General features: G+C 40.3%; 1 protein-coding gene across 12 annotated transcripts in view; it reads right to left on the minus strand.

Moving 5' to 3' along the window:
• The window catches only part of LOC138617269 (adhesion G protein-coupled receptor L2-like), an 84,562-nt gene that overhangs the window by 26,030 nt on the left and 43,047 nt on the right, over positions 1 to 15,485 (minus strand). For 7 of the 12 annotated variants that reach the window (XM_069692098.1, XM_069692097.1, XM_069692096.1 and 4 more), the window contains exons 5-9: positions 15,271 to 15,285; positions 13,277 to 14,077; positions 4,983 to 5,282; positions 2,345 to 2,445; positions 555 to 740 (exon numbers count right to left, since the gene is read on the minus strand). In XM_069692098.1, coding sequence (XP_069548199.1) covers positions 555 to 740; positions 2,345 to 2,445; positions 4,983 to 5,282; positions 13,277 to 14,077; positions 15,271 to 15,285 — 1,403 coding nt within the window. The remainder of the gene's footprint in view (positions 1 to 554; positions 741 to 2,344; positions 2,446 to 4,982; positions 5,283 to 13,276; positions 14,078 to 15,270; positions 15,286 to 15,485) is intronic. The other 5 variants (XM_069692104.1, XM_069692103.1, XM_069692106.1 and 2 more) reach the window with 1 other exon arrangement.

Here is a 15,485-nt window from a genome sequence, read left to right on the forward strand (position 1 = left end):
TATGGGACTGCCGGCAGCTGAGAGATGTAGGTATGTCTTGGGCTTACTCTTTTCTCACCGAGCGCCTGCAGAAGCTACAGCAGAGAGCAGTTCCACACTTGTCAGCAATGAAGAGTTATTCTTTGTGTTGGTGGGGGGCTCATGGCCATTAGCTTCTATAAGGTGGAACTGCCAGGTGAGCCTATGTTTTCAAAGCTGGTAATTACCAAGGAGCTCTAGAGGAATGAGCTTCCCCTCAGGGCCAGACCTGCCTCCCAAGCCCCCTCACCTGAGACTGTGTGTGCCCATGAAGGAGTGTGTGTGTGTGTGTGTGTGTGTGTGTGTGTGTGTGTGTGTGTGTGTGTGTGTGTGTGTGTGTGTGTGTGTGTGTGTGTGTGTGTGTGTGTGTGTGTGTGTGTGTGTGTGCGCGCGCGCATGTAGGGAAGTGCACAAGCAGGTTTGTGTTAGGTGTTCTGCTAATGAATGTCCTGAGTCATGCTGACACCGAATTGGGGCATAAGAGGGACAAAGTTTCATGAGAGGTTACGATAAGCCAGACAGGGTTTTCACAGCACCTTGTTGAAACTGCGTCCAGCTGAGTCCTTCTCGCTGGGCCTGAGCTCCTGTAGCTGAGCATCCAGGATGTCCACGAGCTGCTCCATCAGGCGCACCGAGGAGCTGACGTCTCCGGCAAACACCGGACCCTGGGTGTGGTGTGCCAGCTCATTGGCTAAATTAGCAGCATTTTCGCCACTTCGAATCTAAAAACAGCAACAGGGAAAACAGGGGGGGTCCAGTGAAGTGTCAATATTGGAGACCAAGGATGATGGTGATGCAAGGTGGACCTGAAATAATGCACCTCACATACACCTCAATCACTGCAACAAGGCTTGTTCAGAGGGAGAAACCCTTTGTGTGCATATTGAATGACAGGGCTTGCATGTTCAGCAGAGAACATTGTACGATGACTGAGACACAGGCGAAAGTAAAGAATTAGTTTTTTTTATCTTTCTAGTTTGCTCTTTCTTTGGAGGGCACATACCCCCTTAAAACCTACCTTGACAGAGGAGGCACCCACTGTCATACGTACACTGCATACACATTTTATACACTGACTATATACAAATCTTCAGGGTTTGATCCTTTTAGTGTACAAGAAATCAACCCATTTTGTACCAAGATGAAATGGGGTAATGCATGCAAGGACATCATTAAAAATGCTACTTAGGAACACCACTGCCAATTAAACTTAACATACAGAAAGCTAATGCTTATAATTCAGACCACAATTACGAGTGGGAAAAAACCTTCATATCCCTCCATCCTTGAGTCATGCAGGTTCGAAGGTGTAATTCAGAGGTATCATTAATGCCTTATCGCTGTACTACAATATCCCCCAAATGGTTAAAAGAATTACAGAATGCATAATGGCTGTAGAACCACCATCGTTGACAAATATATCTAAATAAAATTGAAATGTCAGTACAAACGCACTAAATTCTGCCAATTATAGACTGTTTGTATTTGGTTTTACATTTTAATAGGCAAATATGATTTTTTTTTTTTTAAATAGATAATAAAGGCCTCTGCTTATCCTATATAACAAATTTGACTAATGGTGGATATAACCATCACAGATCCTAAAGTGGAATAACTGAAGGTTTTTCACTTTGTCCCATTCCAGCAATACTATGTGGATGCAGCAGAAACGTGCTCCCGCAATTTTGATTCAAATTTTTGTCGTCTGTATTCTTTGCATATTGTCTTTTAGGAAAAATACTGTCAAGTGAACATAACTTGTGTCGTGTTTAGATTATATTCCAAACTGTTAAAACCAGCAGTATGGCATTAGGACACAGCTCTTCAATTAGATATGTCTACATTTCCCAAAATGCCTTGCGTTAACCCTGCCTGAACCAGCGGGGTTCTGTAGTCGTTTCTTTTCCAGTCACAAGAGACAATAATCCGTCCCTTACAATGCAGTGTGTCTTGTGTTTGTCTTGCATTCCTGTATTATCTGTTATCTGTAACTCTCCATTACGTTTCTACCTGCACAACATCAAAGCATATAAGTCACTGAAGAGAGAAATCATGGCTCTTTGATTCTCAGAAACAGACTGCAGCTCTTGGCATATGCTCCTGATGTACTGTATTAGCTTCTTTCTTTCTGTTTCCACACTGTATTTTAGCTACCCTTGAAAATAAGTACTTTCAAGATAAGCACACTTGACCAGTTCTCTGCTGGAAAACTGAAAATAAACCAAGCAAACAAAAGGGGTCAGAAATTTCTACGAGATGTTTGATTTTAGCCATGTTACATGCTTGTTTGCTGCTATGTTTTGCAACTGACATTTTCTCCTTTTACCTTTTGTGCCACTTGAGTCACCCAGTGGGAGGTGCAGTTGCTGAGGTCTGGCCCTTTGGAGCACCAGGTCCCTGCCACTGTGCAGAGGAATGAAGCGATGCCTGCAGTGCCACAAAACAAACACAACAGTTGGACGAAATCCAAAACCTTCCTCAGATACAGTTTCTTTTGCTGATCCTTCATTCATACAGACTCTCTGGTGCAGGAAAGTAACTGTTCAGCAGGAACAAAGAATTCTAAACAATTTAAAAGCCTCAAAGCTTTGGAGACAGTCTGTATGAAAAAAAAAAGTATAGAAAGGATACTAAAAGACTATCAGGTTCCTACATAGCTCGGACAAAACTGACAGGAAGACATAACAGTGGGCAAACAGTGGTTTCTTCCTGCTTGTAAACAGACATTTTTCACAACTTTTAACATTTTATATGCCTCTTTCTTATGCATGTATAAATAAAACACACAATGACTCCACATAACATGCTGCTTCTCTGACAACAGCAACAACGCATGAAATCTAAGAGCCTTTCTCTTTTCAAAATTGTCTCTTTGTTGCTGTCATTTTCTGATAGCCCTGCTTTGTATTTTGACAGCTCTGTCAGTCTCTGTGATGGGGTGTGAAGGTAACTTCTGCGAGATTTCTGTTGCAGTATCACTGTCTCCTGGACTCACATGACGACCATCAGCAAAATGTCTGTTGAATGTGGACTTCCTGAGCTTCCTGAGTAAGGATTTTAACTGCAATAAGTAACTGTTCATTTATTGTCAAAACACGAGAACTTTTGAAGGGCTTTTATTTTAGAAATTTCCATATAATGTCCATCATTTTCACTGGTTTATAGAGTTCTGTTAGAGTGGAAACACGCAACAGGTTTTTTTTTTTCTCTCTCTGTCTCATCTAAAAAAGAAATGGGTTTTAAAATTGCACACAAACAGAACAATGTACATTATGAATTTATTTTAAAAAATGACTTCTATTTGAAATGTTACAGATTCAGCACATTGAAGCAAAGATGGAAATAACACCTAAATAGGCACAAATATATTAACAGAGTAATTTTACCTTTTCTGATTGCCTGTCAGACTTAATTGTTAATGTAAAGTAGAGCCTGAAGGATTCTGGGTTTTTGATATTAACGTGTTTCTGAACACACATTATTTGCATTTATTTTTCAAATGTGGGCATCAAACACAAAGATATGTAACGGAGATGGAATATTTTACTCTGTAACAATAAACTATGTTTTATCCATATTGTCATCAGTGTACAAAACTGAAGTTTTCACTGAGAATTCAATACTTATAAATAACTTTAAAAAACAACACACACCAATATATTAACTTCTAAATTACCCCAAGCATTTCCTGTGCATTATGTTCTGTAACAAAATAAATGATAGCCTATGTTGATACCGATATATCTGTGACAGGCCAATAATGGCCATTTCAGTCAGGGTCTAATTTCAAGAGAAAAACAGAAAAAGGTTATCCCTGTTTAACCCCATACACGCTAAGGACTAATTAAAATGAGTCAAAATGGGTTTGTCACAGAATAACAGGAATACTTATAAGCTAACCTTTAGGTAAATTTTACTTTTGATAAACTGGAAAATGAGCAGTCTTGGACAGAGAATTGTTGATACACATCTGTTGCAATTTTTAAGGCTGTAGTTTGCGATGTAGCTGCAATGAATTACATCGAATTGCAAAATATCTGTGAAGAATTTCATTCATTCAGGTCATGGTCAATTTCAGTGTTATCCAAAGGCAACTGGAATTACTTGAAATCCGAAAGGCTTCTTCAGCTCACAGAAGTGAAGGATGAGAGGTAAAAGGTCTTCAAGAATTTCAAGCAAGTCAAGTTACCTTTGGATATCACTTCGATCATATTGTAAATTGGGCTATTGTACAGAATTGAAGATTTAATAAACATTTCTAGTTGCAGGGCAATCGGATTAAGCAGTGTAATCCAAAATATTGTTGCTGTGACACTTGTGTGATTAAGCCTTGAAAAAAATAATTGGATATGGGAATAATCTTGATTGTGTTTTTCCAGCAAGTTAGATGAGACAAGACCAATATCATGCATGTAGGCTAAAAAAATAAACCTAAAGCATTGAGACAATTAGCCTGGCATAGCTTTAGCTCGACCAAAGTGTAAGCAGAGGAAGTTTAGGATTACACCAGTACTTAACTCATTTTTATTCTACATTTCTGTTTGTAAATAAATTAAATAAAACAAGATGCAACATTAATTAGAGAACTTTAGACATGCCAATAGTTGGATTTTTAAGCTCGCTATCTAAGTTTCCACTGTTCCCAACCTATGTGCTAACCTAAACTAATTAAGCTCTAAACTTGACACACAAAAGTGTGAGTGGCATTGCTCTTTGCCTAAATTTCGGCAAGCGAATAAGTATTTCCTAAAATGTCAAACTATTCCTTTGAAAAATACGTAATCACATTTTTAAGGTTTCAGATATAGCCTATAGCTTTTTATGACAAGCCTTTTTTTCTGACTAAAATTACAAAACGAGGAGCGTCTACCTCTCTGGTCTCGAAGACAGACAGATTATTAAAAAATTAAAAATAAAAAAATGTTTGTGTGAATTTAAAGAAAAGTGTCAAACTCCTGGCGTACCTCTGGTTCCTTTCGGGCAGGGCCTCTCGACAGTGGTTCCAGTGTGGGTCTGGGGCCAGTCGATGGCTCTCCTCCTGGTCGCCTCGCAGAAGCGTCTGGGTGTCGGCGGCAGCTCGGGGACGGTGGGCTCAGCCGTACCCGAGCCACGTGTATCCTCAAACGGATCTCTTCCATCTCTCGGATCTGCTCCCACTACCGTCGTATCACTTTGCCCCTTCAGGGTGGACACAGCGGTGGTGGTGAAAACAGTGGTGGTCTTGGGAATGGATGGTGAGACGGAGAAATCTTCTATGGTTGGCACTGGAGAGAAACAACATTGAGGCCGTTAGAGCTTGAGTCATAAATGTCCTCTCTTTGAACTCCTGTTGTTTCTAGCAGTGGGGGACCTGCAACTGTTTTAAGTCCCATGGCTTGTTGGTATTGAAGGAACTCCTTCCTGCTGCCCATAATTCCTGGGAACATAAGCATCGTGCAGGTTTCACTCCTAACTCCACCTGTTTTCTGCTCCTTCACTAAATAAAATAAAGACAAACCTGCCAACATGACATTATTTATCTCTTTCTATTTATAGTTTACTTAAGTACATAAATAAGACAGGCAATGGCATTGGGGCATCCTTTGACATAGCAGTGCGTTTTTCATGGCAGAGTCAGTACCTTGGGCTGATTAAATGTCAACAATGAAGACAAAGCCTGCCTGCATTTTACCTTTTTTTCTGCCCTGTTCATCTCTCTCACTTTGATAAAGCTGGTGAGTGGACTGCACTGCTCCGAGCAAAAACCATACATCAGCGATAATGCGATTCCACTGTATTCAGTCCACGCCTACCCTGCGAAGCAAAACTAAGTGTGAATAGGCACATGCACGTGTGCAAGTGCGCTTGTGTTTGCTCCATTACTCAGGTGTGTCCCTGCTTAAATTCACAGCGTGCACACAGACGGATATCTGCTGCAGAGCCTGGAGAAAACTGGGAAATGAGAGCAGAAATGGGAAATCTATAAATTGTATACAGTATGAATAGCCAATATGAATAAAAGAGAAAAAAACTGTGTGAATTTGTGTGAATTTGTGTGTATGTGTGCGTGTGTCTACATGGATATACTAGGCTACTTGTCTCCCGCATGAATGATCATACATTTTTACCCACAAACACCTGATTGTATTCTGAGATAAAAGCAGCTTCCCACAATGAGGTCTGCCGTTGCGAAAGGCACTATATAGTGTTGTCTTCGGGTTCCCCGGGTGCATCTAGGAAAAATGTAATATCATGCTATCTGACACTCCATCATCAGACGCATATCTCTATTTCCTGAGAGGGAATGGTGACAAAGCCCACATTTCATGTTTCACACTAATCAGCCGGTCAGGGCAATCTTTGCTTTTTCATTCCAGTAAAGTATTTGAGTTTATTACAAAGCTGATATCTGGTGATGTGGTAAGGAGGCCGCAGCAGGTAACGAGCGGTGTTCCTGAGATGCTCAATAAAAAAAATAAAAAATAAAAAAAAAACACCTTATAATGCAGCTGAATTGTGACATTTCACTGCATGACCTTTTCCCTTGACAGGAGTCCTGTCTTAACTTACACTCATTCAGTCATCATGTGTCTGTCACAGGTCGGCCCGGCTAGTATGACTGCACAAGTAACAGCTGATGTGCGGTTTCCATTACCACCAGATACAATGAATGAAATACTGAGTAGCCAAAGCAATCCAAAAAAGGAAGATATTTAGAGTGCACTGCAGTAAAGATAATATTATGAACATAAAATTGTATTTACTCCTAAACAGACAAATAACTCTGCAACTCTAACATAAGGGTATAAGAATACTGCATAAAAATAACAATAAAGAAGTGATTCAAATACATGATGTATTGCGGGTGATGAATTTTTTATTGACTCAGGAAAAGTGAGATGATTCATAGGCTGACTTGGTTGATTCAATAAATGCATATAATTCAATACAAGGGCAAGTGTAATTACGTTTCGCAATATTAAACTTCTCCATACCTGAGCAAACCTCTACTTTTCTACAGGCTGATATAAGCCCTAATATGCATCTGCCTGTAACAGCATGCTTGCATCACCTTATTAACCTGCTCCTGAGACCATATTTCACAAACTCAAGAGTCCAGAACACCTACCTCACATATTTTTGCACAAATTAGCACAAAGTATTTTGGATTTGATCATTTTTCTAATGTTTCTTTGACATCTTGGTAAATGCACATGGATTTAATAGCATGTTGTCATTTCAATCAATTTAGATGAAAAAAATGTGAATATAAATTTCAATATAAAGAGGAAAAAGCCCAAATATGTCTGCATGTTCTGTTTCTATTGCATGTGATGGTTACATTTTAATTATCAATTAATTTACCCGTTATTTTCTTCATTAATCATTCAGTCGTGAGGAGTTTATTAAAAGTTGAATGTTAGAAATGTCCAGAGCCTTCAAACTGTTTTGTTGAGCCAACATTTGAAAAACAAAAAAATGTATGTATGAACAAACAGAATCCGAAAACATTTATTTTATTATAATTGAAGGTTAAGAATTTTTTTTTTAATTTTCACATTTTGAAGCACAATGGAATTTCTGGGGGGCATTTTTGGTTTAATTCAACTTTAAAGACCCTGAAAAATGTAGAACTGTGTTTGGTCAATTAACTTCTGTGACTAATCATTTCCGATATTACCACACTGCTTTCTGACAAATATTGAACAGTCTTGGTAATTTTACCTCAGAGATTTTGTTTTGTTTTTTCTTTTCTCAAATCTTGCATCAATCGGGATTTGAAGACAGATGGTGGTTTGTGTGGTCACTGTCAATCAAATGTGATCAAACCACACAAACACAGTCCTGCTGATCAGCTGAATTTTGAGTGTTAAAATCTTGATAAATAAATGTTTGAAATTATTTTTTATTTCTTCTTATTTTGTCATAAATATTTAACGTTACTGAGAAATACTTCAGATTTGATTATTTGACTCAACATTCATCTTCAGCTTTGCCATCCGAGTCAAAAAACTTTCTAAGTAGCAATGTACATGTTGTGTTTGGTATTTCTGTATAGGGCTGATTATTTTCACTATTGATTAATCTGTCAATAACTTAAATGTTAGTCTATGAATGCTGAAAGAGGTCCGTCTCAGTTGCACTGACCCCAAGATGACATTTTGAAATGCGTTGTTTTGTCCAACCAAGAGTCTAAAAGTTTAAAATATTCACTGTAAAATGATATAAAACAAAAAAGCAGTACATCCTCACATTAATGAAGCTTCATCCAGATATTGTTTTAACTGAAAAGTGACATTTGAATTTATGTTTGTTGTAATACATTTTCAAATAATTATCCAGCCTAAAGTAAAGTACATTTTTTTTATAACTCTAAATCAACTGGCATCCCCAACTGTTCTTTTTTCATGCTATTAGACACTTGGTCATTGTCTCTCTTGTTCCCACTTTCAGACAGAATCATGGAGTCAGATCGCTTTAATTAGAAGGGGCACTTAGATGTCAACTGAGTGATTTTTGCAAATCAAAGACATGATACCATCTTTGTGGGTGTTTATAGACATCATGTCTTGGGTTTCATATCAGAGTGTGACTGTGAATAACATCAAGAATGTCAACTATCCAACATATCTATTCAATAGTACATCAAGTGATGTGCTTGTCAGATGTCGATGCATCTGTGGGCTTATTTTGATGTCTCTGCACCATGCCCGCTACAATTTTCTTTGATTGCGAAGAGCAAATCCCCGTCCAGTAAGAGCCCTGTGTCCTCTGATCACACTCAACCAAGAGAGGGCTGCACCAATTAGCTACCATTTCTTTCAAGAGGCGTTGAAGTCACTCTTTATGGGCAATCTGACACCAAAGGCATACTGTTGCCATATGGTGAATAATACCTCTTATAAATAATGGAAGAGTTTGAGATTGGACACTTGAAAAATGACTGTCACCAGTGTCAAAACAGAGTGTGTAAATTAACACAGAGCTAAAAGGAAGAAAGACTATTATCCATTATCATCAATCAGGCACTAAAGATGAAGCAGAATTAGTTTCACCACTTTATAGCCCCCACGAGTCATTTACGTATCTGAGAGGAAGATGACAAAAAATATTAGTCCGTAATCAGATGATCAAAGGTCTGGATATTCTGTTTGTCCTTGTTTTTATGGATTACGCTTCTGCACTAAAAAAGCATTTTTAATTTTTTTTAATTTTTTTATCTCAAATTACACAAACAGTGGGAGCAGTAAAAACTATATACCTGTAAATTCAGACACCAGAATAAATGGATCATAAACTGCCTAATGCCTGCTATCAAGGGAAGAGCAATGACAACTGGCTGTAAAATCAAGCAGTTTTAAATGGTGTTGGTTTTGAAGCTGAATCACTTAATCCTGCCAGCATACTAATAAATAGACCCATAAAGCTTTAAAAAGAAAAAAAGAAAAAAATCATTCCTACATGAGCAGAAATCCAATTCTAAGCCATGTAACATGTTGAATACATATCCTATTGTTCCTCACACTGTGGACATCAAATTCATGAAGAGAGCACAGTAAATATACTTTATGGCCCCATAAATACACAGCTACAGCCAACAGCTGGTTAGCTTAGCTTAGCGCTTAGTGACTCCATGTATGTGTGTGTGGGTCTTCATATATCAATGTGTGGTTTGCTTTCTCCTGACTCAATAACAGGACTTTTTTTTTTTTTTTAAAGAACTGTGTTGAGGCTACAGTTGGTCTTTTGCCTCTTTACCTACAGCCAGTGCTGGTAATTAATCACAGAGAAACAAATCCCACAAGACATGAATTTTACATTAGGCTGTTTATATGCACTCATGCTGCTCCGCTTGATTCAAGCTTACGTGACGGGAGCTTGGCATGGAAGTTAAGAAGCTGCAAGACAACTCGTGCATTTTCTACTCCAATTCTAAAAAATGTTGGTCATTATCCCTGTTAAATAAAAAAAAACTCAAGTTGTTATAGAAATTGTTGCAAGGCTGACTGCTTTACTGACACTTGTTCTTTAAAGAGCAGTAGACAGAAAAAGCTCTGCCCAACATATCTTGTGTCTGTGTGGGGTAATTTACGAGGCCTGAAACTAAATACTGTGGAGTAACAGACATAGCACAGTCACAACTAGACCGTCTCAGTCAGAAGATGGCAAAGCAGCTCACAATAAAGACACATGCATGCAGTAAGGAAGATATATGTGCAGACAGAAATATACTCGGAGCAAAAACACTCCAAACTCTCGCTCAGTCTTGCTCTCTCTCTCTCATATCCACCTTTAAGGTCCACTTAAATAGTTTCCAGACGTAATCCAGCAAGCAGAACAATTAGAGCTCTTCCAAATCCCCTGACTCCTTTACTTCAGCCTCTATTTTTGTTGCCAAACATCATGGTTCAGAGGATGGAACACAGGCTTAGTGCATGATACATCTATAAATGTCCTCCGTCTTGAAGGCTCACCTGGAGGCGTCATTCAGGGATATAAAACCAAACCAAAGTGCAGCGAGGTGCACAGCTGGGCTAAGCCAACAAATGGCTGAGCTAAAAAAAAAAAATTAAAAAAAGAGCATCAACTTTGTTTTGATAAATGTGAGTGGCATGCAAGATATGAAATAATTGCTTTGTAAGTCAGTGCACAGCCCACTTGAGTTCAATGCTACCAGATTACTTCAAGTAGCTAAGCCTTTCGGACAAAGCCATTAATTTTATGCCTCTCGTCTTTAAGGCCTCAAATCAATACTACCTCAAAGACAAATTAATTTTCTCCTTTCTGTCCTTGTTAGTTTGAAATACTCTCTGCAATTACTGGCTCTTCTGATTGTTTTTCTTAATTCCTTGCACTGAACTCGCTTAACGTCTTTGCACATCACAGAATACATCACCGGTGTCCCTTTACATTTTGTAACGATACCAATGCTTAGATGTGCTTTTTATCGGCATGCACCTCTTTCAGAGAGAGACCTCTGAGGAGGTGGACTCGCTGTGTATTGACCATACCTTATTTGTGATCACAATGCATTAGCAAAGCACAGATGTTTTCTCTAAATCGCAGTGAATTGTTCGGAACAATAAGCGGAAAGATCAATATGGGGAATGATCTGAGGTAATCACTTCAACCAGCGCTAGAATTTAGAAACCCAAAGTGTTACAAACACCCTTCACAAGGTAAAGGAAATACCGACAAGTTGCTAAGGTCAATTATTTTCAGCTTTGATCACTTTGCTAAAACTCCCTTATATAAACCCCTAATCCTGCTGCCATTTCAGCGCTTCTCTGGCATGAGCATTACAGCCAAGGTTGATGCTTTTGACAGAAAAGGACACCGACGCTCATTGTGTTACATGAGTTCTAAAAAGGAGAGAGATACATCGGGTTTGGTGTTCGAGGTAACTTCACTCTGTGGTCGATGAATCTTAATGGGCACAATTAATTTCCTTTACGCCTCAAGTGCCCCTCAGTTTCAGAGAGAGAGAGACATTATTTCAGCGCCATTAGATTACCCTACAGAATGGGTTGTTTAATTCAACGGCATATCATGGGCAGCAATAAATCCTAATAGCTACACAGTAAAGAAGTTAAAGGTGCAGATCTGAAAAAAAAAATCTAATAAACAAGAACCAATTATTTTCAAGTGCCACTCACGAACCCTGGGTGCTGTTGCTGGCTTTGGCAACTTGAAGCGTCTCCGCTCACCTCCTTTCTTGAGCTCACAACATTTCAAAATGTTGCCTTAAAACACACTTAATAATCTACAATGACAAGTTCTGCTGCAAAGACACATTTCTGGTTGGATCCCAATAACAGAACAATGGCAGGATACTTCGAATAATGAGCCAAATCAACGACTATGTTGATTAAATGTACTGTTCCTGCAGTAAGTGGCAACACCAAGCCTATATGGCATTTATGTTTACCGAGGCATTACAGTAGCTGAGAGAGCACATTAAACCCTTCATTGAAAATGCTCTGTGATGGCCACTTTCCTCCTCTCGCTGAGACTCTTTTGAGACAAGGAGGATAATTACGATAATTTAGTTGTTAATTACATTTACATACATCAGGACGTGAACAGTTGAGGAGGCAGTTTGCATGCATGGCGAACTCATTAAAGTTTGAGTATTTTTTATATCTCCTCCAACATACTCTTAATTGAGGCTTTGGTTGTTCAGCAAAACAGACACAAACTCAAAAGCCCCCGTCGGGTGTCGAGTTATCATGCGGGGGAGATTCCAGGGAACAGCAGGAAAACAAACAGACGTGTTGACAAGAGGCCAGGGTTCAGGAGCACACAGCCTCCATTGAGACATCAACGCCAACCCCCCTTCAACAGCTTAGGTCAAGAATCAGATTTCACCCCTGGCAACCCCTCCCGAATATCCAGAAGTTAAAAATCATAACCTAATCTGGACCAGTGCTCGGGGGAAACCTGAGCCTCTCGCATATTGTTGAGTCAGGTCAAGATTCTTGTTTCCCCACTTTATACGGCAGACTTAGCAGGGCCCTGTGGGATAAGATGGCTGCAGTCAGGTAATTAAACCCATTATAAGCTTGATGTAAGGTCCCTGTCTGATGACACGTATGTCGCCTCTCAACACTTCACAGATTAATTTAAACCCTCTAACCGCCTGACAAGATTCTTCACTGTAATTGATCTCTCTTTCCAGTCATTCTTCAACCCTGATTCACAATGTGGTACATAACTCACACACACTTCAGCCTGGTGGTTTCAAAAACATTATACCACAATAGGATGGCGATTATCTCCTGATCTTTTCCAAAAAAGAGCTCGGGCGAAGTTGATGTGGTAACCATGGCAACACAACTTGAAATTCTGCTGTAAGGAGGAGTGGATAACCTCTGTAATACTGTGCACAATACTTCTCAAACATATTCTCAGCATTAGAGGGAAGTTCAGGGGGCCAGTGTTCATAATGGTTTTGGATAAGGCCTGAGATTAAAGAATTTGATAGGGTCCAAGCTTCAGCTGGAGCGAGTGCCTCAGCTTGCCTCATGGTAATAAAGAAGCAGGTTTTTGCAGTGGCGCTATCCCTCCGGGAGCGATCCCTCATTCCAAGGTGAATCTGTAATTTCTGTCTGCAAATGAGCCCTTTCCCCAAGACTAACACAACCCTCTTTCCTTTATCACACCTGAATTGCATCCAAAATTAAAAGGCAGCCATCTGTGACATCCCACGCTGCAGCCAAACAATAGAGGAATTACACAAAGACAATGAACTAAATCAAAAAACTGGATCAGCGCTCACCTTCCGCAGGATCCGGTGGCCCGAAGTCCAGGTCGTAGCGCAGGATGTAAAAGTTATTCCACACGTACAGCTGGTTGTCCCTGGGGTTGTAATCCACAGCGGTGATGTACTGGTACTGGTTGGGGAAGAGGATGTCGGTGTACTCGCCCTGGCTCAGCTTGGTATTGTAGATGTAATCGATTTGGCTCCGGCTGGCCTCGCTCTCGTTCTCTTCATAGGTCGAGCGCACTACATGTAACACGCCGCACACCATGAAGGCGTTGGAGGCAGAGCGCTTGTCGTACGCTGTTTCCCAGGTTGCTTCAAAGCGGAGTGTGTATGGGTTGAGCTGGCTCACCACTATGCGCCCATTGTTCTGCTCCGTGGCATAAATTACCCATAAGCCCCTTTCATCTACGGCGAGGTCAATGTCCGTCTTGCCCCCCCAGCGGTACGGTGAGGTGTCGTGATAGTTTGCATTATTAACAATAGCCTCACCGCTTTTGATGCGTGTGCGCAGGTCAAACTTGACGATGTTGCGTGTGCGTTCCTTGTTAAAGAAGATGGCACCATCATAAGCTACGAAGCCTGTCCCGTCAACACGATGTGGCAGTTTGTAGGTGGTCGTCTGGCGACCGTTTTTGAAGTCCTCCAGGGAGGCGTACTCAATGAGGGTGTCAGTGCGGTATGGCGTCCAGGGCATGAAGAAGACTTTGTCTCCAGCCTGCAGAGGGTCTTTGCACCATGACCCCGCTTGCTGCTCGGCCTCAAACAGGAAGGTGGCGGCTCCTACACCCTTCAGAGTCCCGGGACAAATGAAAACTAGTGACAGAGAAGAGAGTGAAACAAAATACAATAAGGAAAAATATTAAGAAAACATACTTGACACGTTTGACAGGCATCATTCTCGCTGCTGTATGAGTCAAGTGCAGGACAAAAAGATCAGGGACTGTGAATTTGGAGGAATCTTTTAACTAGTGTTTTTGTACTACAGCTAATGAACGGGGAGGAAAACAAATGGATGTGTCATCATGATTATTCAGAATTCGAAATGTGAAGTCAAGAGGACTTTCATCTCAAAGGGTCTGCTGCTACATCCTAACAAGGACAAAACAAAATAAAATGTGAACAAAAAAATATAAAAATCCTGCAAATGAAAGACATGGGGAAATGGAGGAAGTAGAGTTCACAGTGTTGTTGTTTTTTTTCCAAATACCAGCCTGTCTCTGATGTCAAATGCCACATGAACAGCTGGGTATATGGACACACTACACATGCATACTGACATGACTGAGGTCATGAACCAAAATGATAAGGACACAGACTGAAAATCTTGTGATAAAAGTGAACAACAGGTTGTTGATGGTGGTGGCGGCAGCAAAGCAGAAGTAAAATGAAAGTGGAGGTTGGGGAGAAGATTGAACAACAGTGGTAAAGGATTTTCACTACTTCTGTGGCAAAAGACAAGAGTAACCACTGATGGGTGAGGGAGGCCATGGCAACGTTCCCATTTAGACGGTTTTAAATTAATTGGTTCTGGATGAAAAGGGACACAGTGAATTCTTGTTTTCTTTTCAACCTTTTTTTTTCCCCAGTCTGTGCCAATCTCACTCAGCCATCACTGCTATTTCACATCACGTGCTATGGGTGCAGCAGAATTTGGGCCAAGCAAACTAAGACTGAGCCAAATAAGAATATATATACACAACTAGTCATTCTTCGAAGGTTAACACGGTGCTAAGCAAGAGTCCCTGGAACAAATCAGCACCGAACAGTTGGTGTTTTCTTTCACATTGTGAGGAAAAAAAACTACGTTTGATGACTGTGGATGTCATTTGAAATTCTGCTCTGAAAATCTTTTTGACTCCGTGGGTGCAAACAATCCTCCTATGGGTTTAGCATTTGACAGGAGAGGCAATCAGGAAGGGAAGGGGAAACGTGAGGGGGAGCTGTACTCAACACCACAGAACAAGGAGCCGAAGGAGGGGGAGGGAAGGACCAGACCACTCATTTACCTTTTTGCTCCACTTCTATTTCAGGCATTGGAAAAGAAAGCAAAAAAGAGTGCAAAAGGGAGAGAAAGGTTATCATGAGTCAACTACCAGGTACAAAGAGAAGAATTAGTTGGAGGGTATGACCATGAGATGAACTGCAGTCTGAGGAGGAAGAGCTAGAAGGGAAAAAAAGGCTGTGTGTTAGTGAAGCGGCCTCTCATCCTAGGATATGAAAA

Source organism: Brachyistius frenatus, unplaced genomic scaffold (genome assembly GCF_029030835.1).
Source record: "Brachyistius frenatus isolate BFR_SWC_R1_liver_20210118 unplaced genomic scaffold, ASM2903083v1 Contig_12, whole genome shotgun sequence".
Taxonomy (NCBI): Eukaryota; Metazoa; Chordata; class Actinopteri; family Embiotocidae; genus Brachyistius; species Brachyistius frenatus.